This window comes from Rhinatrema bivittatum, chromosome 6, assembly GCF_901001135.1.
Source record: "Rhinatrema bivittatum chromosome 6, aRhiBiv1.1, whole genome shotgun sequence".
NCBI classification, from domain to species: domain Eukaryota; kingdom Metazoa; phylum Chordata; class Amphibia; order Gymnophiona; family Rhinatrematidae; genus Rhinatrema; species Rhinatrema bivittatum.
This window is the reverse complement of record NC_042620.1, coordinates 273,108,969-273,136,333: the sequence shown is the minus strand read 5'-3', so window position 1 is coordinate 273,136,333 and position 27,365 is coordinate 273,108,969. Positions and strand designations below refer to the sequence as shown.

General features: G+C 44.7%; 1 protein-coding gene across 2 annotated transcripts; it reads left to right on the top strand.

The window, feature by feature from the left end:
• The first annotated feature begins 523 nt into the window (after window positions 1–523).
• On the top strand, window positions 524–25,987 carry LOC115094305 (gap junction alpha-3 protein-like). Of its 2 annotated transcripts, XM_029607229.1 has the most exons (3): window positions 524–867; window positions 19,965–20,051; window positions 23,064–25,987. In XM_029607229.1, the coding sequence occupies exon 3, from the start codon at window positions 23,084–23,086 to the stop codon at window positions 24,119–24,121; it is 1,038 nt and encodes a 345-aa protein (XP_029463089.1). In that variant the 5' UTR covers window positions 524–867; window positions 19,965–20,051; window positions 23,064–23,083; the 3' UTR covers window positions 24,122–25,987. The 2 variants fall into 2 exon arrangements, with proteins under 2 accessions (XP_029463089.1, XP_029463090.1); XM_029607230.1 differs by lacking the exon at window positions 19,965–20,051.
• The last annotated feature ends 1,378 nt before the right edge of the window (window positions 25,988–27,365 follow it).

Sequence of the window (27,365 nt, the reverse complement as noted above, 5' to 3'; positions counted from 1 at the left end):
CTTCACTTTTAATCTCTTTATATTGGTGACTGGAAATGCTCCGCTTAGATTTTGTCATTCAGGATTGCTAAATAGGGTTTGGTTTGGGGTTTAAGTCGCTTACAAATTTTCCAGAATAAATTGTTTTCTTTGACCTTCTAAATTTCAGCTATCTTTTTCATGTATTCTGACTTTTTGCATTTCAAAGTTGCATGTAATCTCTCAGACTATGAAGGTAGGTGCTGCATAGTTCTTCTCTGAAGGGCTCTCTGTACTCCTGATTAAAACATGTTCTTAGCTTTTGTTTTAGGAATCTATATTCCTTATCAAACCAGGGTATTTTAGATATGTTTTGCTCAGTTGAATTTCCTATTTCCAGTTATTGCTTGGTGCTTGTACTGTGAGGTTTGGCTGTACTCATTTGTCCCTTCTTCAGTGACGGACACTTTATATTTAGAATAGTGTCTAAGCCAAAATTAATGAGGATAGAGTGTGTTCTAAGTAAGGACTGGAGCCATCAATACTGCAGTGAAGCAGTAACCAGCAGATGCTGCGGGGGGTGTGGCAGGTGTAGGAAGGCGTGGAGGCTTCAGCTTGGCCTGTCAGCACCACTGCAGAGACTTTTGCAGCCACCCTGGGACACCAGCTCCTTTTACAAGATATTTTGAGACTGCAGAACAGGGCTGGTGCTTGGAAACTCAGAAACCCTGCACCGATGTTGGGAGCAGCAAGTGTGTTCACACAGAAACGGGGGCATCTCCATCCTGCTGTCAGCCCACCGAGACCTCCTCTTCTCCACTGGTCAAGGATAGATCAAAGCAGTCACCAGTCGCTGGCTGGGATTCTGGAAGGCACCCAGGAATCCAGAGGTGGCCCAACATCTGCAGGGTTGGTTCCCTTTCAATCTGTGGCTTTGGGTAGCTGCTCTTGTTGCCAGTCTGTGCAATATGATTTTTATTTTGCAGACTCTCATATTGATAAGCCCCCAAATCTCTGAAAAGTTCAGCAAAAGGTTCCCATAAGGAGCAAGAAGAGAGTAAACAAAAGTGAATAGAAAGTGACATTGCAGGTATATGAAGGTAAAAGAGGGTGCCAAGAATGAAAGGTGAGGGAGAATTTTCAGCTGCTCACCATCTTATCCCATGTGAATACGTACAAATAAGGGTCAGCAAACAAGCTGAGACCTTTTCATTAGACTTAGGTCACTGCAGAATGAGCAAGGGATGATGATGATGATGATGTACAAGGAAACTGCATGTTGGATTGTTTGTTTCCAAACTTGTAAAAAATGTAAAATAGTTGTGGTGGAGGGGGAAGAGTGTGGAAACTGGGGAAAGGGGGCTGCTCTGTATTATAAAGGCAGAGAGGAACCTTCTTACATTATCAGGACAAGGTTGGGGGCAGTATAGTGAGGGGCAGGAGCAGGAGTAATGAGGAATGAGGCTGCAAGGGGTTATGCACAAGATCTGAATATGTACACCCCGGAAGAGAGGATGTGCAGGGAAGATTTGATACAGACCTTCAGATACCTGACATGTATTAATGCACAAGCTTCAAACCTTTTCCATTAGAAAGGAAACAGTAGAACTAGTGGTCACAATATGAAACTCCAGGGGGGGGGGGGATGACTCAGAACCAATATCAGGGAGTATTTATTTACGGAGAGGGTAGTGCATGCCTGGAATTCCCTCCCAGAAAAGGTGATGACAAGAATAATTAATGAATTCAAAAGGGCGTGGGACAAAAAGCAAGTTTGCTTACCGTAAACGGTGTTTTCCGTAGATAGCAGGGAATTTAGCCATGCATAATGGGTGGCATCGTCCATGACATCACGGGGCGGAGCATCTCTCTCAGAGCTCGAAGAGCTTTGAAGTGCGCATGAGCACCACTTCCCGCGCTCCTCGAGCCTGCCTCAGTCTGTTTTCCAAGCTAATGGAGTAGGATGTGTGTACTGTTGGAGCTGTCCAGGGAGGTGGGAGGGATTGCATGGCTAAATTCCCTGGTATCTACGGAAAACTCCGTTTACTGTAAGCAAACTTGCTTTTTTACGGCGATAAGCAGGGCATTTAGCCATGCATAATGGGAGTCCCAAGCAGAGAGGTTGCAAATATTGAAATAATGGACCACGACCATAATCAAGAAAAGAGAGTTTACTATCAACATGAAGCAAAGCAAACACATTTTTTTTTTTTTTTTGCAACAGGTAAAAGTGTGGACAGTTAATATGAGTCAGAAAATTGCTTTAAAATAGCGGATCCCAATGAGGAGTCTGTCGCTGACTGTTGGTCAAGACAGTAGTGGGACACAAAGGTGTGTAGAGATGACCAGGTCGCTGCTTTGCAGATGTCTTGAATCGAGACCCCACAAATGTGCGCGATGGAAGTAGCTGTTGCCCTGATTTGGTGAGCGTGTATAGAGCCCTCAAGTGGCAACTTCTTTGATGTGTAGCAAAAATGAATACAAGCCGTGAGCCAGTTGGATAATGTTCATTTCGACACCGGCTGTCCCGGATTGTTCGGGTTGAAGGAAATGAATAATTGAGAAGAATGTCTGAGATGTTCAGTCGCGTCTTTGTAATAGGCCAGAGCTCTCTTACAGTCGAGGGTATGAAGGAGTTTTTGTCGGGCATCTGCATGAGGCTCTGGACAGAAAACTGGCAAGGTAATCACTTGATTCAAATGAAACGCAGATACCACCTTAGGCAAGAAAGAAGGGTGAGTTCGTAGCATCACTTTGTGTTGGTGAAATTGTAGGTAAGGAAAATTGACTACTAGTGCTTGGAGTTCACTGACCCTCCTGGCCGAAGTTACAGAGATCAGGAATAGTACCTTCCACGTCAAAAATTTTAAAGTAGAGTCTGCCATAGGTTCAAATGGCGGATGCATTAATGCTTCTAGGACCAAGTTAATATCCCATGGAACTATTGGTTTTTTGAAAGGAGGGTGCAAACGGAGTAATCCCTTCATAAATTTGGTAATCAAGGGATGAGAAGAGATAGAGACATTTTGGTGTAACTGGTGATAAGCCGCGATGGCGCTGAGATGAACTCGAACAGATGTGGTCGCTAAACCAGAAAGCGACAATTGGTGCAAGTAAGATAATATGGATTCTGGTGAAGCAGAGAAAGGGTCTAGATTATGAAGAATACACCAGGAAGAATAGCGTTTCCACTTGAATGCATAGTTGCATCTGGTGGAAGGTTTACATGAAGCAATGAGGACATCTAGAATGTCTATAGGGAGGTTGAGAGGGGCTAATACCTCCTGTTCAATCTCCAAGGTGTTAAATGCAGGGAGGCTTGCATCGGGTGAATTAAGGTTCCCTCGTTCTGGGAGAGGAGGGTTGGAAAGTTTGGTAGAAGAATTGGTGTCTGAATGGAGAGACGTAGCAGGTATGCGTACCATGGTTATCTGGGCCATACTGGTGCTATGAGGATTAAGTTCGCTGCGTCTGATATGCACTTGTGGATCGTGCGAGATATCAGTAGAATCGGGGGAAAAGCATAGAGAAGACCGTCGTTCCACGGAATCAAGAATGCATCTTGCGCCAATCGGTAGTTGCTGGGAAGGAGGGAACAAAATTTGTCCACCTTCTGATTCTCTTCCGTTGCAAAGAGATCTATATCCGGTGTTCCCCAATGGTGGAAAATCTTGTGCGCTTTGGAGAGACTGAGCGACCATTCGTGGGGGTGAAAGATTCTGCTGAGTTTGTCTGCTTTGATATTTGCGAGGCCTGGAAGATATGAGGCCTGAAGGAAGACTTGGTTGCGTTCTGCCCACTCCCAGATCTAAACAGCTTCCTTGCAGAGAATCTGGGAGCCTGATCCTCCCTGTTTGTTGATGTAAAACATCGCTACTTGATTGTCCGTATGAATCATCAGTGAGCGGTTTTGAATCCATGTTTGAAATGCGAGAAGAGAGTTCTTTATTGCACAGAGTTCGAGCAGATTGATTTGCAAGAGTTGTTCCATTGAGTTCCAAAGACCTTGAGTCTGTAAGTGGAGGAGATGTGCTCCCCAGCCTTTTGTTGAAGCATCTGTTGTGAGAATCAATTGGTGAGGCGGAATCTGGAAGGTGCTTCCTTCTTGTAAGACAGCTGGTTGAAGCCACCAACGGATGTCTGTCTTCATGGAATTTGTAACTTGCACTCTGCAAGACATTGGCTGAGTGAGTTGATTCCATTGGGACTTGAGTCCCCACTGAAGACGTCTCATGTGGAGGCGAGTATTGCGAATGACATGTATTGCTGCAGCCATATGGCCTAGGAGGACCATGACCTGTTGGGCCGGAGCAGTCTTTTGTTGAAGTTTTGTTGAAGTAGAGATTGAGCTAGGGTTCTTAAGGTTTGGACCCGTTCTGGAGGTAGGAAAGCCCTGGATAAAGTGGTGTTGAGTATGGCACCTATAAACTGGATGCGTTGCGAAGGATAAAGTTGAGATTTCTCGTAGTTTACTATCCACCCTAGGCTGTTGAGACAGCGGAGTGTAGTTTCTATGTGAGATTGTAACAAGTGAGGATCGTGAGATACAATTAACCAATCGTCTAGATATGGAAATATGGTTATGCCCTGTTTGCATAAGTGAGCCACAACAACAGCCAGACATTTTGTGAAGACTCTGGGGGCCGAGGAGAGGCCAAAGGGAAGAACTTGATATTGGTAATGACGATCTGCTACTTGAAAACATAGGTATCGCCAGCAACAGTTGTGGATTGGGATATGTATGTAAGCATCTTTTAGATCGAGCGAACACAACCAGTCGTTTGTCTGAAGAAAAGGAAGAAGCGTCTTGAGAGAAGTCATCTTGAATTTTTCTTGTACTAAGTACTTGTTGAGCTCGCGAAGGTCTAAAATAGGGCGAAAACCTCCTGATTTCTTGGGAATGAGGAAGTATTGGGAATAAAAGCCGTGCTCTTGAGACTGGGAAGGAATGAGCCGGATCGCCCTTTGTTGAAGAAGCAGAGAAACTTCTTTGAGAAGAGATGGGATCTGAACCATAGGTGTTTTGGAATAAATGGAGTGAGGGAGCATCGACACGGATTTGAAGCGAAGACGATATCCATGTTGTATGATGGTGAGAACCCACTGATCTGTGGTGACGTGAGACCACTGGGCATAGTAATGAGTTAGCCTTCCTCCTATGGCAACTGCTGTTGTGGCCGGTGTAATTAAAAAGACTGTTTAGGCTGTTGCTGAGAAGGTTGTTGTTTTTGTGGCCTTTGAGGCCTTTGCCGAGGTCTTTGTCCTTGAGACTGAGATTGAGGGCGTTGTTGCTGATAAGGTTGCCTATACGGCGGTTGGTAAGGTTGATAGTACCTGTATGGCTTGCGGTAGTAGTATCCCCTTCTGTTTTGGAAAGGGTAACGCCTAGATGTTGATGGTGTTTCCATGGGCATTGCAAAGATTGGACAGCAATGTTCTGTTCCTTGATTAAAGAAACAGTCTCCTGTAACTTTTCACCGAAAAGGTTATCTGGTCTACAAGGTAAATTAGCCAAGCGCTCATGTACATCATCCCGTATGCTACTAGCCTGGAGCCATGCCATGCGACGAGCTGAGACCGATGTTGCCGATGATCTTGCCGAAGTATCAAAGGCTTCGTAGGATGTTCGTAATAGATGTCTTAGACCTTCTTGTAAGTCCATGAAAGGCTGAGGTAAAGAAGCATCACCTTGAGCTGTGGAAAGCATGGGTTGTAGCTTCTGCGTGCAGTTAAATAAGTACTGGATTATGTAAAACTGATGGTGATGTATGCGCGAATTTAACAAGGAATTCTGATAAATCTTCTTTGCAAAATCATCCAGCAATTTGTTTTCTCGGCCCGGTGGTGTGTTTGAAAAGAGCCTATTCTTCTTTGCCCTTTTTAATGCTGACTCCACTACAATTGAAGAGTGTGGAAGCTGAACCGTGGAATAATATGGCGTCTTTTGCATCCTGTACTTCAAATCTAGTTTCCTAGAAATCGCTGGTAGAAGTAATAGGGTGTCCCATGCCTTGTCCATGAGACCCTCTAGAGAGAACCGTCGGTTCTGCAGGAACCTCAGACATTTGTAATAGTCCCAAAGTCTGTGATCTGGGATTCGGAATTTTACGAATTTCTATGTCCAATGCTGTAGCTACCTTTTCTAGAAATTTAGCATAAGTGAGATCTTCAGGAGGAGATGTTGGTTGAGGCAGCTCCTGAGGAGGGTCTGATGGAATCCCTGTCGAACTCCCAGGAGATGTGTGAGGAGAGTCTGGCAGAGAATGTGAAGAAGATCCAGGAGAACCAATATTCAGTGGAGATGGCTGGAGCGGTGACGGAGAATGTCCCTGAGACTTAGGGCTTTGAGGGTTGAGTGGAAGAATATTTGGCTCTGGAGGCAAACCCTGCAAGAAGGAGTGAATCAAAGAAGTAATATGAGACATTGTCTCCTCAGCTGATGGATGAGGAGGGTGTCTCGAAGGATCCGTCATGGTCTTGGGCCGCTTTGGTGGTCCGTGTGGTAAAGGAGCTAGAGATCTTTTCCTTGAAGGAGATCAAGGTATTTCTGGAGACGAAGTCCAAGCTCCCAGCGGCGAATCCACAATCACATCTGAATTTGCTGAGCCCGGAGAGTGAACTGATATTGGTAGTTCAATGGGCTCCGGCAACTCATCTGAGGGAACGAATTGCTTAGTTTTGGAAGTTGACTTCCTTGGCTTGGATAAAAAGCCAGGAGTGCTGTCTCTACTTTCTGATGAGGTCTTTTTGTGAGTCGTAGAAATTTGAGTCGTGGATTGCTTCGAGGCGTCGGTATGAGTCGTGAGTGCGTCGATGTGCTTCGTATGCTTCGAATGTGACGCAGTTCTCGACGCATGCGTCGTGTGTTTCGACGCTGATGCAGGTTTGGATGGATGAGTCGAGTGCGTCATTTTCTTTGTTTTATGCGTCGTGTGCGACGCGACGCTTGACGGTAACTGCGTGGTTAATGACGCAGTAACTGGCGTGCGGCTTACTGAGGCCGAGTGGGTCTCCGGTCGGTGTTTCAACGTACCCAGAGAGGATTTCAAAGATCCTGGAGCCTTTGTGGAGGGGTCAGGAGTGGTTCTGAGCCTCTCCATTTTTTCGGCCCGCTGTCTCCTGGCCCGCGGGGACATCCGTCCACAATCTTTGCAGGCAGATTGATCATGGTCAGGACCGAGGCATAAATAGCAATAGTTATGCCCATCGGTCACTGACATAATTTTTCCGCAGGAGCAATATTTAAATCCGGGGGTTTTTGGCATCTTAAGTTGATTGACGAAGTGTCTTCGTTGTGAGGCGAGAGAGAGAATGCACCACACAGCCGTGTAGTGCCGTGGAAAACGAAGACTGAGGCAGGCTCGAGGAGCGAGGGAAGTGGTGCTCATGCGCACTTCAAAGCTCTTCGAGCTCTGAGAGAGATGCTCCGCCCCGTGACGTCATGGACGACGCCACCCATTATGCATGGCTAAATGCCCTGCTTATCGCCGGAAAAAGCTGTGGATCCCTAAAGGCTTGAAGAAAGGGATGGCGTAACATTTCTGCAAGGGAGTAACCTGCATGAAGTGGCAGTTACTTTCCTTAACAGAACACATGGAGATAACCTGCATGGAATGGCAGTTACTACCCTTAACAGAACACATAGGGGTAACCTGCACGAAGCGGCAGTTACTTCCCTTAACAGAACACATGGGGATAACCTGCACGGAATGGCAGTTACTACCCTTAACAGAAAGCAAATGTTGCTTACCTGTAACAGGTGTTCTCAAAGGACAGCAGGATGTTAGTCCTCACATATGGGTGACATCATCAGGATGGAGCCCAATCACGGAAAACTTATGTCACAGTTTCCAGAACTTTGACTGGCCCCTACTGGGCATGGCCAGCATGGCACTAACCCTGCAGCCAGCAGGGCCCCCACCTTCAGTCTTATTTGAAAGCTACAGGCAGTGCCGAAAAATAAAATAACAAAACGTTACGAACCCAACACTGCGGGGCAGCGGGCGGGTTTCGTGAGGACTAACATCCTGCTGTCCTGTGAGAACACCTGTTACAGGTAAGCAACATTTGCTTTCTCACAGGACAAGCAGGATGGGAGTCCTCACATATGGGTGAGTACCGAGCTGAGGATGTCCGAACATGCACCAAATGTACCCAACAGCGTGCAACAGGCACAACAACTGGGGTGGAATTTGGTAGAGGGCATCCTGAACCCCACCAGGCAGGCAGAGGGTGTTGGTATGTCATGTTGGAAACAGGTTATGCAGGACAGACTGGCCGAAGATGGAATCTTGTCTTCCGGCTTTGTCCAAGCAATAGTGGACTGCAAAGGTATGGAGAGAACTCCAGGTGGCAGCCCTGCAAATGTCAGGAAGCAGCACCGATCATAGGTGTGCCACTGAAGTCGCCATGGCCCTCACAGAGTGTGCTTTAACATGGTCTTGAAAAGGAATGCCCGCTTGCTGATAGCAAAAGGATATGCAGTCCGCCAACCAGGAGGAGAAAGTCTGCTTACCCACAGGTTGCCCTAATTTGTTAGGGTGGAAAGAGACGAACAACTGAGTGCTCTTCCTGTGGACAACTGTACGGTCTAGATAAAAAGCTAGAGCCCGTTTATAGTCAAGGGTATGTAGAGCCTGTTCCCCTGGATTGGAATGGGGCCTGGGAAAAAAGGTAGGTAGTATGATGGATTGGTTGAGATGAAAATCCGAAACTACCTTAGGTAAAAATTTAGGGTGAGTGCGGAGTACCGCCCAGTCTTGCAGGAGTTTAGTGTAAGGCGGATAGGTAACTAGGGCCTGTAATTCACTAACTCTGCGAGCTGAAGTGATTGCCAGAAGGAAAATCACTTTCCATGTGAGATATTTTAGGTCACAAGATTGAAGAGGCTCGAATGGTGGTTTCAAGAGCCAACCGAGAACCAGATTAAGGTCCCAAGAAGGGGCCGGAGGATGTAATGGAGGCTTGATGTGGAGCAAGCCTTTTAAAAAGCGTGTTACAAAGGGTTGTACTGATAAAGGGACATCCCCAATACCTTTATGGAAGGTGGCCACCTCACTGACATGCATTCTGATGAAAGATGTCTTTAGACCTGACTGACAGATTCCAGAGATAGTCCAGAAACTTCGGGATTGGACAGGAAAAGAGATCAAGGGACTGAGAAGAGCACCATGATGTGAACCTTTTCCATTTATAAAAAGTAAGATTTTCTCGTGGAAGGCTTCTGTGAAGCAATCAAGACATGGGAAACTGGATCGGAAAGGTTAAGTGGCTGAAGGATTAACCTTTCAACATCCATGCCGTCAGGGACAAGGCTTGAAGATTGGGATGGCGTAGGCACCCGTTGTTTTGAGTGATCAGAAGCTGGTCCTTTCCCAAGAGAATGTGCCTGCGAATGGAGAGATCCTGAAGAATGGGAAACCACACTTGGCGTGGCCAGTGAGGTGCTATCAGGATCATTGTTCCCTTGTCCTAACGTAACTTCTCAAGAGTCTTCAAGAGAAGAGGAAGTGGAGGGAATGCATAAAGCAGACCGGTTGCCCATGAGAGGGAGAATGCGTCTCTGGGCTGAGAATAGTTTGCTGCGAATGAGGGAGCAGTAGTTGTCCACTTTGCAATTCTGAGGGGACGCAAAGAGGTCTATCTGAGGAAATCCCCATTGTTGGAAGATGGAGTTTGCTACCAAGGGGTTGAGTGACCACTCATGCAGTTGAAAGACGCTAGCACATTGTCACGCCCGGCAAGTAGGTGGCCCTGAGGTACATCGAATGGGAGAGGGCTTCCACCCATAGCGCAGCTTCCTGACACAGAAGGAAGGAGCCTGTGCCTCCCTGCTTGTTGATGTACCATATGGCCACCTGGTTGTCTGTCTGAATTAGGATGACCTTATTTGATAGGCGATCCTGAAAAACCCTGAGAGCATATCTTATTGCTCGAAGCTCCAGGAAATTTATTTGATGTTTGGCTTCCTCTGGAGACCAAGTGCCTTGTGTCTGTAGATCGGCTACGTGGGCTCCCCACCCGAGGTTGGAAGCGTCGGTGGTTAGAATGACTTGAGGATTCTGAGTTTGAAAAGGCAATCCCTGGAGGAGATTGGTCTGATTTTTCCACCAGGCGAGAGACAGACGGAGAGAGTTGGTGATGTGGACAATGGCCGACAGAGGCTGAATCGCTTGAATCCATTGAGACCTCAGAGTCCAATGCATGAGTCTCATGGCTAAGCAGGCCATTGGTGTGACATGGATGAGGACGCCATGTGTCCCAGAAGGACGAGAAATTGGCGAGCGGTCGCAGTGTGCTGAGACTGCAACTGGTGAGCGAGAGACACGAGAGTTAGTGCTCATTGTCGAGGCAGGAAAGCCTTTGCCTGCAAGGTGTCCAAGTCTGCCCCAATGAACGATAAGGTTTGAGATGGGACTAAATAGGATTTTTCGTAATTGACGAGAAAACCTAACAAAACTAGAGTGGGTAGGGTTAGATTGAGGGACGACAGAGCAGCTTGCTGAGTCGGAGCCCTGATTAACCAGTCGTCCAGATAGGGGTAGACGTGAACACCTTGTTTCTTGAGGAAAGCCGCAATGACTACGAGGCATTTTGTGATTCAGATGCTAGGCCGAACGGAAGCACTCGGTATTGATAGTGCTTGAGACCTACTAAAAACCTTGGGTATTTGCGATGAGCTGGACTTATCGCAATATGCGTGTATGTGTCCTGGAGGTTGAGAGAGCAGAGCCAGTCTTCTCTTTGTAGAAGAGGTAGAAGCGATCCCAAGGTTACCATCTTGAACTTTTCCCGCTGGAGGTACTTGTTGAGAGCACGTAGGTCCAGAATTGGACGAACACCCCCTGATTTTTTGGGGATTAGAAAGTACTGGGAATAGGCCTTGCTGAGAGTGTGGAATGGGTTCTATTGCTCTTGACTGGAGAAGGAGGGAGACCTCTTGATCCAGAAGAATGGAGTGATCGGATGTTCTTCACGTCTGTAGAGGTGGGGAATCCCTTGGTAGGGCAAGAAAATTCAGATGGTAACTTGAGCAATGATTGCCAATACCCATTGGTCGGTTGTGACTGAATGCCACATGTTGTGAAAGTGGCACAGTCGACCTCCCACTGGTATGTGCGACAGAGGAATCTGGCTGCTGCTCTCTAAGCGGGAGTCAAAAACCTGAAGTAGGCCCTGGCTGGGGAGCTGCTTATGGTTTTTATTTTTGGGTTTGGCGAGACTGAGGTTTTTGATAAGGTCTCGTAGCCTGGGATCCGGCTGGTGGCGGGTAAGACTTCCTTGGACGATAGAACGACTTCTTAGAGTCCTTTCTAAAGGGCTGCTTTGAGGAGAAGTCGGAAGGCATCGAAGAGAGCTGTTTTAGGGTCTCATGATGGTCTTTTAATTCAGCCACCGTGCATTGGATCTGTTCACTGAACAGATTACCTCATACACATGGTAGGTTGGATAACCAGTCTTGCACTTCTGGGCGAAGATCAGAAGACTTGAGCCAGGCCCATCGTCTCGCTGAAATAGCTGCTGCAGACACTCTGGTAGAGGTGTCAAAAATGTCATAAGATGTTCTTATCTCATGCTTGCCTGCCTCAAACCCTTTGCTTACAAGGGTTTGTAGTTGGTCTTGGAATTGCTGAGGCAGGGAGTCTGAGAAGTCCTGCATCTGCTTAAAGATGACCCTGTTATATTGGGTCATATAAAGCTGATAGGCAGCAATTCTGGAGATAAGCATGGCTCCTTGGAATACTCATCGACCAATGTTGTCCAGGAATTTCTGTTCCTTATCAGGAGGGGTAGATGAGTGAGGTTTTGACCTTTTTGCCCTCTTTTGTGCAGACTCTACCACAAAATATGCAGTGGTTTTCTGAATACTTTTCATTCCATAAGGCAAACCGACCAACAAGAACACAGCACCAGGCCAAACTATGGACACCCTCCCCCAAACTTACCAAACATGTATCCACAAAGGAGCGCTCATTTATCATAGCAGGAACCACGATATGGAATTGAATGCCCACTAACCTGCGCCAGGAACCTTGCCATAGAAAATTCAAGCAAAACCTTAAAACCTGGCTGTTCAAACAAGCATACCCATGACAGACTTTACCATTGATCTGCTGATAACATCACTGTTGACATCCCCTTAGACACCCATTTTTCCCATCTCCCCTTAGACACCCTTTCTCCCCTTATCCTCTCCAGCTCTTCTCCCTCTAGAATAAATCCACCTTTGTTTATTTATTACTCGTATTTCAAATATGGAACCATTCTCATATTTTACTATAAAGCTAGTTACATGTATTCAATAAGAGTTCCTTGAATATGGCGCTATTTTCTTATGTTACTGTAAAGCCTGCTGTAAAGCCTAAGTATTATTGTAAAGCTTGTTGCTGCATTATGGTTCCTTGTAAACCGAGGTGATGTTCTGAATGTGCCGCGGTATATAAAAATCTCTAAATAAATAAATAAATAAACCAAGTGGTGATCAAGCTGTGATTTTTGAAAGCCTGGGGCTGACTGAACTAAATAAGTGGTGTCAGCCTTTCTGTGTACTGGAGCAATTGATCCAGGATTTTTGAGGAGATTAAGAAGAACCTGATGGATGGGAATAGAGGTGATCACCTTGGGGGCATCCAGGAATTGGAGTAACTCCATCATCTGGTGCCTATCATCTTGTTCCGTCTGTAGTTGAAAAGGAACCAATTCAGACATTTCCTTCACAAAATTTATAAATGAGAGGTCCTCTGGAGGAGAACGCTTTCTACTCTCAGTGGGTGAAGGTAAGTCATCGGTGTCTGATGAGGTATCATCACCCCAAGTATCATATGGATCAGCAGACTTCCCTCTAGGAAGTAGAGGAGGTTGGATACCTGAGGGTCCTGGTCTAGGCTCCGAGAGAATCGGATGAATTACCGGAGGCACTGATGAAAACATCGAAGGCACCGGTGCAGGCATCGAGGGCATCGATGGGCGACTCGGTGGCGCCGACAGATGTAGCGGCACCGATGGATGAATCGGTGGCGAGGGACATATTGGCATCGATGGCTGAGGCAAAACTCCTGATGGAGGGATGCAGAACAGTGTTTCTCCTCCTGATGATGCTGTCAAAGGGGAGGGCACCAGAGCCATCGGAGACCCGGGATCCATTGGTGGAAAGGCGGCCATTAGCACCTCCATCCTGGATAGCAGCGGTGCCAGCGCTGCCGGAATCGGGTCGATGGTGGGTTCCACAGTCGGTGCCGGTGCCGGAAGAACCTGAAGATGTTGCATCACTTTGTCGATGGCCTCCTGAACCAGCCGGTCCAGTTCTTCTCGGAGACCTGGAGCAAGGAGCCCCGGCTCCAGAACAGAAGAAGGAGGCAGAGGTATAGCCGGAGGGACCACCTTTACAGGCGGAGTCGCGGCTCCCGAACCCCGATCGGGTGTGGGTTGCCTCGGTGACCCAGTCGCAGGAATGAACGGTGCCTTTCCTGGACGGGGCTTCTTCGACAGCGGCTCGGAAGATGGCGAGGTCAATGATTTTGCTCCCTCGATGGTCCGAGTCTTACGGTGTCGATGGCGATTTTTTTCCCTGCGATCCCCTCGATCCTGAGGGGGAGTAGAGGGTGTCGATGGCCGTGAAGTCGTCGATGGCGGTCGGTCACCGGTTGGTGGATGATGCTGGCGTGAAGTCGACGGTGCCAGTTCCAACGACGTCGATGCAATGGATGGAGTCGGGGTTTGAGCACGAAAGAGGAGTTCCATCTTCTCCATTCTGGCCTTGCAACCTTTTGGTGTCATTAGGGCACATTTGGTGCAAGTCAGGTCATCATGCTCATGGCCTAGACTCATTACACAGACTTTATGGGGGTCTGTGATAGACATGGTGCGAGTACAGTCCGGGCACTAACGGAACCCCAACGCCATGGCCATTGAAAAAAATCGAGCCGCGGTACGGTCGACGGCCAGTAGGCCGCAAGGGCCAAACTCGACAGTAATCGACGGAAAAATGGGTAAAAACTTACCGAAGTACTGCGGTCAGAGAAAGTTAGAGGAGGGGACCCCTGTGGGGCAATTTTATCATTTAATAATTCCGTGAGGAAAATTCCTGTCAGGAATCTCTTCAGAGCTCCTTTACCGCGAGGCTACTGCTGTTGGGTGGAAAAAAGAAAACTGAAGGGGGAACCCTGCTAGCTGCAGGGTTAGTGCTATGCTGGGCATGTCCAGTAGGGGCCAGTCAAAGTTCTGGAAACTTTGACAGAAGTTTTCCATGATTGGGCTCCATCCTAATGATGTCACCCATATGTGAGGACTACCATCCTGCTTGTCCTGTGAGAACACATAGGTGTAACCTGCACGAAGCAGCAATTACTTCCCTTAGCAGAACACATGGAGATAACCTGCACGGAATGGCAGATACTACCCTTAACAGAACACATAGGGGTTACCTGCGTGAAATGGCAGTTACTACCCTTAACAGAACTCATGGGGGTAACCTGCACGTAATGGCAGTTTCTACTCTTAACAGAACACATAGGTGTAACCTGCACGAAACGGCAGTTACTTCCCTTAACAGAACACATGGGGATAACCTGCAAGGAATGGCAGTTACTAACCTTAACAGAACACAAGGGGATAACCTGCACAGAATGGCAGTTACTACCCTTAACAGAACGCATAGGGGTTACCTGCATGGAATGGCAGTTACTACCCTTAACAGAACACATGGGGGTAACCTGCACGGAATGACAGTTACTACCCTTAACAGAATGCATGGGGATAAACTGCACGTAATGGCAGTTACTACCCTTAACAGAACGCATCCTGCACGGAATGGCAGTTACTACCCTTAACAGAACACATGGGGATAACCTGCACGGAATGGCAGTTACTACCCTTAACAGAACGCATCCTGCACGGAATGGCAGTTACTACCCTTAAGAGAATGCCTAGGGATAACCTGCATGGAAAGGCAGTTACTACCATAAGGAAATTGCTGGGCAGCGTGGATGGACCATTGAGTCAAACAGGATAAGAGTTCTGCAAGAAACAAAATCACTGTAGAATCCTTGGGGCTAATATTCATCTGTGAAGCGGCTAGTTAAGTTACCGTAGCTGGATACACCTGTCTGGCTTACTTAAATGGAATATTCTAGCTGGATACACCTATCTGGCTTACTTAACTGGGATATTCTACAGTGTGACAGCACCGCTGAATATACCCAGCTATCTTAAAGTTAGCCAGATAAGTACATCCAGCTAATTTTAGGTCAGCCCTATAGCCCAAAATGAAAAGACTGACAATGAAATGCTATCAGAAATTAGGGAATGTAACAAAATTAGCAGCACAGTAATAATGAGTGACATCAATTACCCCAGTATTGACTGGTTAAATCAGGACATTCTATGGAGGTAGAGTTCCTAGATTAAATAAATGACAGCTTCATGGAGCAGCTGGTACAAGAACCAACAAGAAGGAAATTGTTTTAGACCTAGTCCTTAGTGGAACACAGGATTTTGTGTGAGAGGTAACAATGTTGGAGCCGCTTGGCAATAGTGATCACCAGGGGTAGATTGCAGGAAGATAGCAGCCCAGGGAATATTTTTCAAAACCAGCCCACAGGGTATCTGTCTAAGTCCCTTGTGTGTTTCTTTGCAGTGTGTGTTTCAGCAGTTCCCAAAAGTATGCCAAACTGACCTTTCATAGGTACATGTGACCTGGAGCCTGGCAGAATTGAGCCAAAAAATCTCCAACGTAAATATCATATTTTTCCTAAATAACTAAATAGTAGAATACACCCTAGACCAGAGGTGAGCAAACTGAGCTGCGTGCGCTCTTCCATCCATGCAATCGGTTGCCATCCGCCCGCAAGTCTGGCTACATCTCTCACAATTATATCTTGGATTCCTGCGGGCCGATACAGTACAGTGCGCTCCGACGGAGCACACTGTTAACACTTGACTGGACGTGCATTTTCGACGCGCTAGCGTTACCCCTTATTCAGTAAGGGGTCGAAAATGCGCGTCCAACCCCCCCCGAACCTAATAGTGCCTACAACATGCAAATGTATGTTGATGGCCCTATTAGGTATTCCCGCGCGGATTCAGTAAGTAAAATGTGCAGCCAAGCCGCACAGTTTACTTTAAGAAATTAGCGCCTACCCAAAGGTAGGCGCTAATTTCTGCCGGTGCTGGGGAAGTGCACAGAAAAGCAGTTTTTACTGCTTTTCTGTGCACCCTCCTACTTAATATCATGGCGATATTAAGTCGGAGGTCCTGAAGGGTAAAAAAAAAATAAAAAACAAATTCGAAGTAGGCCCGCGGCTTGCGGGTCGAAAACCAGATGCTCAATTTTGCTGGCGTCCGGTTTCCGAACCTGTGGCTGTCAGCGGGCTCAAGAACAGATGCCAGCAAAATTGAGCGTCGGCTGTCAAACCCGCTGACAGCCGCTGCTCCTGTCCCTAAAGAGGCGCTAGGGACATTACTTCAGTACCCTAGGATGCATACCATCCGGTCTAGGTGATTTGCTACTCTTTAGTTTGTCTATCTGGCCTACTACATCTTCCAGGTTCACAGTGATTTGGTTCAGTTCGACTGACTCATCACCCTTGAAAACCATCTCTGGAACTGGTATCTTCCCAACATCCTCATCAGTAAACACGGAAACAAAGAATTAATTTAGTCTTTCTGCAATGGCCTTATTTTCCCTAAGAGTCCCTTTAACCCCTCAGTCATCTAATGGTCTGACAGACTCCCTCACAGATTTCTTGCTTCGGATATATTTAAAAATGTTTTTATTATGAATTTTTGCCTCTATGGCCAAATTCATTTCAAATTCTCTCTTCACTTGTCTTATCAATGTTTTACACTTAACTTGACACTGCTTATGTTTTATCCTGTTTTCTTCAGATGGATCCTTCTTTCAATTTTTGATGTTTTTTTGGCTAAAATAGCCTTTCACCTCACCTTTTAACCATGATGGTAATTGTTTTGCCTTCCTTCCACCTTTCTTAATGCATGGAATACATCTGGACTGCACCTCTAGGATTGTATTTTTAAACAATGTCCATGTCTGAACACTTTTAACCTTTGTAGTTGCACCTTTCAGTTTTTTTCTAACTATTTTCCTCATTTTATCAAAGTTTCCCTTTTGAAAGTTTAGTGTTAGAACTGTAGATTTACTTATTGTCCCCCTTCCAGTTATTAGTTTAAATTTGATCATGTTATGATCGCTATTGCCAAGTGGCCCCACCACCATTACCTCTTCATCAAATCCTGCGTTCCACTAAGAATTAAATTTAAAATAGCTCCCTCTCTTGTTGATTCCTGAACCAATTGCTCCATGAAGCAGTCATTTATTACATCCAGGAACTTTATGTCTCTAGCAAGTCCTGATGTTACATTTACCCAGTCAATATTGGGGTAATTGAAATCTCCCATTATTATTGCACTGCCAAATTGGTTACCTTCCCTGATTTCTCTTAGCATTTCATCATCTGTCTGACCATTTTGTCCAGGTGGATGGTAGTATACTCCTATCACTATACTCTTACCCAACACACATGGTATTTCTACCCATATAGATTCTACTGAGCATTTAGGCTCTTGTATGATCTTTATCCTTTTGGAATCTATACCCTCCCGGACCTAAAGTGCCACACCCCCACCAAGTTGATCCTCCCTATCCTTTCTTCGATTAGGTCTAGGTTGGGAAAATTAACTATATGACAGTAGTCTCAGCTGGTTTAATAAGACTACATCCTTTCCAAATAAACAAGACTCTAGTACAAAATAGATCTGGTTACTTGTCTTGTAACTAATGCTTATTTATTTATATTTATATTTAAATCTCTCAGAAAAGGTAATTTCTTCTGAGTCAAATACTTGTTAATGATAAAAGTATTTAATTATAATAAAAAGGAATCATTAAAGCAGGCTCTCGGCAAAGTAATTAATGATCTAGGGACAATCTGAGCATCCAAGTTAACTCTTGAGGGCTCCCACCATATTGCCCGTGACCATAAGTTACAGGAATTGGCATATTCATTCCACACACTTAACAACCAATCAGTTTTAAAAGGACAACCAAGTTACTCTAATACACAAGCCATACAAATCCCAAGGGGAGTACAAATTTCGAATCATAAGTCACACACAACTACAGGTCCATATGAAGGAATGTGCAAAACATGTGCACCAACCCTGCATGCAGCACCTCCAGCATTGGCCCCAGGTCTTTAAAGTTAGCACCCCAGCAGTGTCATCAAGGGGAGCAGGACTGACAGTGTGAGCACAGCAAAGGTCTTGACACTTCTCACTGCCCTTCAGTGCATGGAACTGTTGCCTCACCAGTTTCCTCTAATGCCAGGTTCCAACTTCTATTAAAATCTGCAGTCTGAAACAGATTCTAAAAGAACTGTAGGAACTCTGGTACCACTGTTGCTGCTCCCACTGTGTCTGACGTTCAGTGCATGCTCTTCCCACCTTGCTTGGCTTGGGGATAGGACAGTGGCTTGCTGGGTTTTCTGTGATATTTTTATTTATTATAGATTGCAGATTGGATTGCATTTTGAAAGTTTATTGGGGGGTTTTTGTGATGTTATTTGTGTATGTATTATGTATTAATTAACTATTAATTAATTAATTAATTATATTAATTAATTAACTAACTAATTAATTAATTATTAATTAATCAAGCATTCTCCTAATCCCAATAACTATTCTGATCTTTTCAATATTCGACCTCAGGCCCGACTCATTCAATTCCGAACATATATTCTCCTAAATTATTTTGTTATTTAAATTGTACTCTCCTTGCTCCGTTGAAGTTATTTATTGTTCTCATTAAGTTATTTTATTTTATTTTTCCAAGTTAAATCTTCCCTGTTCTCTGTAAGACATTATTCTACATTCTGTCAATTTTATTGTTACAATGTAAACCGAATTGATTAGTAACTTTGTTGCTAGAACTTCGGTATATAAATCTGTTAAATAAAAATAAATAAATAAACTATGTTTTATTGATTGATGTGATTGTATTTTCATTGTTCTACACAACTTCGGGCATTATAAGTTGCATAGGAGAGGCAGTATAAAACCTTTCTAAAATAAACAATAAATAAATACATTGCAGAGGGGCTGGCAGGGCTGGAAGTAGAATAACCATGGACTAAATTAAAAGGACAATTCTACATGGGAGCAATTTTCAAAAGTGTCTGCATTGTTCCAAAGTTTGCAGGTACTTTTCCCTGTGGCTTTAACACCAGTTCTCAAAAGGAAAGTAAACACATAATTTCCCTTTGAAAATTGCTCAGGGAAAAAGCACCAAAGAGCTTTGTACTTGCTCCTTCTGTAGACACTTTTTCCCTGACAAACAACGCACCTAGCTTTGAAGTCATGAATTCCTCTCCTTCCTAGCTCCAGTAAATGTGGGAATGAAAGGCCAGCATGCAGGGCATGTGCAGCACACATAATGCACACAAAGAAGCTCCTCCTCCTCCTCCTGCTGCTAGTCCTTCCATTTTCTCTCTTACTCCCAGGCTGAGTAAGAGAGCCCTGAAGGTGACTCAGTCTGAGACATACTGGGAGGAGCACCTGTGCAGTACCTCCAACGGCAGCCACAGTAAGTAACCGAACAGCTGCCCGTACAGGACGTCTGCCTTCTCCTGCATTTGTGTACAGAAGAAGCTGGGGTGCAGGAGTGCTGCTCACAGGAAGGAGCAGAAGAGATGGAATAGACGAGGTGTCCAGAAATAATATGGGGGCTGAGAAGAATACAGAATGAGGAGGAACCAACAGACAGTGAGGAGTGTGGGGACACTGCAGGGTGAGAAGCTGGAGCAGGCGGGTAGTAGGTCCAGGTTAAAAGATAATTGAGAGTGAAGCAGAGAGTGCAGAAGGAGAGAGGAAAGACCCCCATTCTGTATGATAGCAGGGTCAAATTATGGTTGTAACCCAAGGAAGTGTTATTTTAAAAAAATGTGCTGAAGCTGTGGGTAACCCATGAATACAACTTCTACTTTATCCTCCAGTGCTAAAGGAATGACGGAGATGGCAGGTAATGGCTGGAGAAGTTATCTGCATGCTGTGTGTTTGCACATCTGTCTTTCTTGCTACAGGTATGTACTAGCTGCAACCTGTTGACAATTCAGCCACTAATATATGTTTTCCATCTCCCACAACCTGATGCCAGGCTTCTTCTCCTTTCTCCCCTCCTACCTCTGTAGCAACTGTGGTCTTCTTCCTGCCTGTCCAGCGGCCTTTCTCTGTTCTGGTAGAATATTAGGTGGAGCCAGCAGATATCCCACTTTTATTGTGTACACTAGAGAGGTGCAGTGGCAAAACCTTTGTTTTGGTTTCTTCATTTTGTAGATCACAATCATTCATTTGATTTCTTGCAGGTGAAAAAATATCTTTTTTTATTTATTCATACTATTGGTTCATTTGTTTCCCATTAAAGTCAACTGAGGAAGCAAAGTCAATTGGGGACGCCATGCAGCCTATTTTGGGCTCCCAAATTGGTCATTTTCTAATAATGTCTAATGAAACAGGTGGGTGGACATCATTAGAAGGGTGAAAGGCACTCCAGTAAGCAAGACACTGTCAACGTGGCACCAAAAGTGGCATGAAAATCCCAAGGAATTGTAAATGGGAAAACTGGTAGCAGCAATGGCAGGAATTCTCTAAGGCACAGCAAGAGTGGCCAGAATACTCCTTGGTTCCAAAAGAGGAACAAAGGGCACCAACAGCAGTGACATAAACCCCCCAAGGCAGCATGAGAGAGGTAAAGCATCAGCAAGTGTGGCATGAACAGCTCAAGGTACCACAAAGGGGGAACAGAGCAGCAAAAGTAGAACAAGGCAATAATACAGGGTCAAAGCAGCAGAAAGAGTGGCATGAAAACCCCAAAGCATCGTGAAAGATGCAAAGCAGCCGCCCACCGTGGCAAGAACACCCCAGGGCTCCAAATGAGGGGCAAAGGACACCAACCAGATTAGTACAAAGCCCTAGGCAGGGAGAAGCCAGAGGAAATAACTGGAGGAGGCCTGATATAGTTTCCATAGGGCATCATTAGAGGAAGGGACTGGAGGTTCAGGCTTGGAGTTGGTCTTCTCCCTTATGCTGGAGTATAATTTCAGCCTTGTCAGTCTCATCTGCCTCCTTCTCCTCCTTACTGGAGGCTACTGACTAGAAATCTCAAATTCTCTTCAGCCACTATGTTCAATATTTTGTGATTCAGGGAATCCAGGTCACAATTCTTCTGAATCAATTTTTGCAAATTCTGCCTCCATTACCTCGAAAGCAATAATCATGGAGGAGCATGTTGCTGGTTTTGGATGTTGCATTTCTGCTGCCCATCCATATCCCTGTCCTGCTAATATCAGCCTCCGATGGATCTTCTGCCTTTTGCCCCGCTCCAAAGCAAGAGGGAGAGGAACAGGCAGTGGTAGCACATTCTCTCCCAATTTTAAATTCTCATAGCTTGAACCGATTTCCACTCCTGGTTTTCTGCGGCTAAAACATTTCTTTTAAGTTTACAGATAGGTCTTCCTTTTGTTCTCACTGCTACTACTGCTTGTGTTATTAGATTTTGTTTTATTTTCCCTGTTTTTTCTCCATCTTTACCGAATGTATTTTACTTCACATTTTATCTTGTGCAATTGTTTACTGATTATACTGATGTGCAATGTGTTGTATTGATCATAATTATGAATGCCTTAATTGTAAACTGCCATAAATAAATAAATAATGAAACAGAGGGATCAAGGAGGTCTGGGTTTGCCAAACCTCAGATTATACAATGTGACGTGTGTTTTACGACATTTATCAGACTGGGTCCATACCACTGAACATGGTTCTCCATTGAAGATAGAAAGGCAGATTTGTTCATCCATATCATTTGAACTATATAATTCATGCGGCACCAGTTTGGCTTCCATATAAAATTAAGACTAATCTCCTGGTCTCTTCTGCTCAGAAAGCACAGCAGTTTCTGAGCCAGAGATCGTATGTAAATCATAGCCTACCCGGCGCGTCAGTCATGGGAACAGAAGTATGCGCCGTGTGGCCCTGTGATGCTGCTGCTCTGGCTGCTGTGGGGATGGGTGGGTTCTGTCAGACCATCGTGTTTCCTCCATCCTACAACCCTCCTTTAATTGTCCCTTTTTAAATCCTATCGTTGTCTTTAGATCCCCGGTTTGAGAACTGCTGGGTTAAACATTATGCAGTTCTTTCCATTGCTGAAATGATCAAGTCCCAGGTTACCTAGGTGGGCAGAGGAGGTTTTACTAACATGCATCAGAGGGATCCTGCCTAAGAGCAGAAGGAATAATTAGATAAGCTTTTGTTATCCTTCCAGTCCTTTTATGATTTATAGTTATGCCTTAGGTTTCAAAAATTTTTCAATAATGAAAGACAGTTCCGATTTACAGCTCTGAAGAATATTATAGGTGGTTAAGTGACTCTCATACCATCCCGCAAACATTTTGGCATCTCTGCTCTCAAGTCGCATTAGGGATCATCTTTAATCATTGGTCACTACTTAACCTGTATTTTTTGTTTTTTTGTTTTTTGTTTGAATTTTTCTTTTGAATAAAATATTTAAGGCAAAAATACTTTCCTTTCGAGGATCTCAGTTCATGGAGGGTGCAACCCTTCCAGGTAATTCAGAGTGCAGTGCAGAGTATAGTTCGACGTGCACGTTTCGCGTCCTGTGCTGCTTCAGGAACTCCTCTGACTGTGTATATATGCTAGAGCGTCTTCGGTAATGTTTAGATTTCTGAAAAGATAAATTTTAATCACAAACAAAAGAAAAATTCAAACAAAAAACCAAAAATACAGGTTAAGCAGTGACCAATGATTAAAGATGATCCCTAATGCGACGAGAGCAGAGATGCCAAAAAGTTTGCGGGATGGTATGAGAGTCACTTAACCACCTATAATATTCTTCAGAGCTGTAAATTGGAACTGTCTTTCATTATTGAAAATTTTGCAAACCTAACGTATTATATATTATTGTAGCATTGTTCGTTGGTACTGAGTTAAGGTCTGAGTCAAGTTATTATTATAGTTATGCCTGCCAGAATGGATGTCATTATCTCATGGTACTGGTTTGTCCTTCTCTTCCCTAGGGTGAGATGCAGCTGCACTAATGGGAGACTGGAATCTCCTAGGGAAACTTCTGGAAAGGGTGCAGGAGCACTCCACTGTGGTGGGGAAGGTCTGGCTTACTGTGTTGTTTATTTTCCGGATCTTGGTTTTGGGAACTGCTGCAGAGAAAGTCTGGGGAGATGAACAGTCTGGGTTCTCCTGTGACACAAAGCAGCCGGGCTGTCAGAATGTGTGCTACGACAAAACCTTCCCTATCTCACATATCCGATTTTGGGTGCTACAGATCATCTTTGTGTCCACGCCAACCCTCATCTACCTGGGACACGTCCTGCATTTGGTGCGTGTGCATGAGAAGCAGAGCAAGAGACTGCCCCCACTGGACAAGCAGCCGCAGCCACTGCAAAGTAAAGCCACAGATGATCAAGGCAAAATCCGTATGCGGGGTGCCATTCTCAGGACCTATGTTTTCAACATCATCTTCAAAAGCCTGTTTGAGGTGGGTTTCATTGTGGCTCAATACTACCTCTATGGCTTTGAGCTGAAACCCTTGTACACGTGCAGCCGTTGGCCTTGTCCCAACACCGTGAACTGCTACATCTCCCGTCCCACTGAGAAAACCATCTTCATCATCTTCATGTTAGGGGTTGCCTGCCTCTCTCTGCTGCTCAATCTGATTGAGATGTATTACCTGGGCAGCACCAAGTGCAGGCAAGGCCTCTCCCCTCGGTACAAACAGTGGCCAAACCCCAAGACTCCCTCCGACGCGGAAACTCGTTTTATTCCCCGGCACTCCTCCTGTCCCACAAAAGGGTCCAAGGAGCACAGCCCTGCCCTGGAATATGGACTGTCAGACGATCCGGACATTGGCGAGCTTCTCCTGCAGCCTGACCCCAGCCACAGTGCCCATCAGCAGCAGCAGCAGCAGCAGAAGGAGAAACAGGTTGGAGAACAGGGTGCTAGAAAGCAGAGCAGCAGTAAAAAAGACCACAGGAGTCAGTTTCTGAGGGAGCAACATTTAAGTGCAAACAGAGACAGCAACCACTGCACCAGAGCCAAGCCCAGTGACCTAGCTATCTGAGGACCTCCTGCAGAGGCAAGGGAGGCAGAGGCAGTGAACCTTTTTGTTTACTGAGGTCATTAATATTAATACACATAAGCAATTTTCTTAAATAAGGATATAACAGCAATGCCTGAAAAAAAAATGAAGCCCATACATGGAAAGAGAAAAGCATAACTTTCATAGCAATAAGAAGATCTGACCTCTCTCGTTCAAACTTTTTGTTAATAATATAAACAAACATCTGATTCTGACTTATGAGCTATTTCTAAATGTAACATTACCTAGAAAGTATTAAACTTTCAGCAGGGGAACCTTGCTAGTCTGCAGTAGAAAGAAATGTCTCAGAAGCTGGATGTATCTTATGAACAAAGGGGTTTGTCTGGGTATCTCTTGAGTTAACTAGACAAAACCTAAGATTAAAATTTCTGGTGCCTTGAAGCAGATACATTTTACCTGGGTAAGTCAATACCCAGGTAAAATGTATCCAGATAAGCTGAAGGCATTCTGGGCACGTTGGAGTTAAGTTAGCAGATAACGTACCTGGTTAGTTCCGACATTCAGAATTAGCTGGATAATTTATCCAGCTAACTCTGGATGTGCCTGAAAGCAGTACTAAAATTATCCAGGTATGTGTATCTTGATAATTTAACTGTATTTGGCTACATTCAAAACATAGCCAGTTAAGTAGCAAAAAAGAAAATCCTTCCAGGCCAGTAGACCCAATTCCCTAGCCCCTAAAATCAGTAAACAGTATATTATGTTGGGTATAGATCCTGATCCCTCCCTCCCCACCAAAAGAATACAAAATGTTGAGGTCCATAGCAGCCAAGAAGCCCTCCCCCCACCACAATTTCCTAAAAAAAACACCAGGGCTGACAACCCCTTCCTAAGCCCCAACCAACCTGCAACTCCTAATGCAATTTTTCTCCTCCACTTGGACCTCTCTCCCCCCCCCCCCCCCCCCCCCCCTTGACAAAAGTCCCATTGCTTCTGGGAGCATGGTGCATTCCTTCTGATCCCAGCAGCATCCTGTGCTGTTTTGACCTCTAAGATGCAACCGATGAAGCAAACTCTTATTCTGGAAAGCTCACGCCTCAAGAATGTATTATTTCATAAGGTGCCACCAGCTTCTATGTCATTTTTGCTAGAAAGGGAAAACTGTAGGACAGCATTGTAGTCAGGGCAAAACATTGTAATAAATAGAACAGTAAATCAAGGACAATAAGAAAAGTAAGAGAAAAAATAATAATATGCAAGGATGGCCACTCTCCCTCTCTTTTTCCTCTATTCTTCTGACTGATCTGCTTACAAGCATGATATGACAAGTTTGACATACCCATCTGTTTATGCTTCACTTCCTCCTCCTGTCTTTAGCTTCTATGCATGCACTGATATTTGTATTGCTACCTGTCAGTCTGCCAGATTTAAGATTATGGTCCCCATGAGCAGAGGATCGAGGATGGGGAAGGTTTGCCCCCAGAAATCAGAGAGCAGCATGGCCATTCCTAGTTTTTGGGTGCCTTCAGAACCAGGGACTAAATCTGGCCCACCCCCATCAACGAATATGACATCAGAGGGGAGGCTCACCCTCAAGCTGCAGAACATCGCAGGAACACCCACAATGATGCCAAGGTTCCACATTAGGAGTCGCCATTCAGGAAAGGGATCTAGGCATCATTGTCGGTGTTCCTGCAATGTTCTGCAGCTTGAGGGCGAGCCTTCCCTTTCTTGTCATATTTGTTGATGGGGGTGCAAATAGAATGATAGAAATTATTAGGAAAGGAATGGAGAATAAAACAAAGAATACCATAGTGCCTCTGTATCGCTCCATCGTCTGACATCATCTTGAGTATTGTGTGCAGTTCTGGTCACCACATCAAAAAAAAAAAAGGTATAGCAAAATTAGAAAAGGTACAGAGAAGGGCAACCATAATAACATAGAAATGGTGGCAGAAAAGGACAAGATGGTCCATCCAGTCTGCACAACAAGCTTCTTATGGTAGTATCTACCTCACCGTGCAGGTTACCCCCATGTTTCTTTCAAGGGTAGTAACTGCCGCTCCATGCAGTTATTCCCAAGCTTTATGATAAGAATAGTAATATTTACAATCAATCAAAACCAAACAACTATCAAACCCATAAATTACTGCTAGCAATATTTTTACTGGGTGAGAAGCCTTCTTGATAAGGCAGACAATGCTGCTTGACGAGCTTCACTTTGGGACTTGGCCATAAAAGCCAAAAAGATAAAGGAGATGGAATGATTCCCTATGAGGAAAAGCTAAAGAGATTAAGGCTTTTCAGGCTGGAGAAGAGACAGCTAAGGGGAGATATGATAGAGGTCTATAAAATAAAAAGAAAAGTGGAATGAGTAAATATTAATTGGTTATTTACTCTTTCAAAGCATACAAAGACTAGGGAACACACAATGAAGTTACTAGGTTAAACATTTACAACTAATAAGAAAAAATATTTTTTTACTCACTGCATAATTAAGCTCTGCAATTCATTGCCAGAGGAAGTGGTGAAAGATGTTAGTGTAGCTGGGTTTAAAAAAGGTTTGGACAAGTTCCTGGAGGAAAAGTCCATAAATCATTATGAAGGTGAAGTTGCAGAAATCTACTGCTTAACTCTGGGATAAGCAGCCTGGAATCTATTGACCTTTTGGGATCTTGCCAGGTACTTGTGACTTGGATTGGCCACTGTTAGAAACAGGATACTGGGCTTGATGGACCTTTGGTCTGACTTAGTGTGGCAAATCTTATGTCCTGATATCTAGTCTCATAATGTCATTGAATATCTGCACACGGCTGATATTTCACTTTAATTATTGTACTTTGATTATTTTATGTACTTACTTGCTTAAAACTCTTTTTCCCCAGATGCAGGCTGCTGAATTATGTCCATGTTAGGATATTATTTTTAATTTTGAATATTAATTTGGTTATTGTTTTTTGTTGACTCTTTTATTTATTTAAATCTCAATTTCATTGATTTTTTTTCCCCCAAGTACACTCCTGTCCTTCAGTTTCTCCCTTGACAATCAATTAGAGGAAAAAAAGTAAGCAGGACCAAAGTGAAACAGGAGTCAGCGAGGGTCCCCCTTCTGCATCCCATGATTAGCAGATCTCAAAGATGGATTCCAGATGCCACAAACAGGCCTGGCTTTTAGTTTATCTATAATGAATATGCATGAGATAAACTTATATGCACTGCCTCCCTTGCATGTAAATCTCATGCGTATTCATTGTGGATATCCTGA

Coding starts and splice junctions, on each gene's coding strand:
- LOC115094305 (XM_029607230.1), top strand. CDS start 23,084: ATGGGAGACTGGAATCTCCTAGGGAAACTTCTGGAAAGGGTGCAGGAG.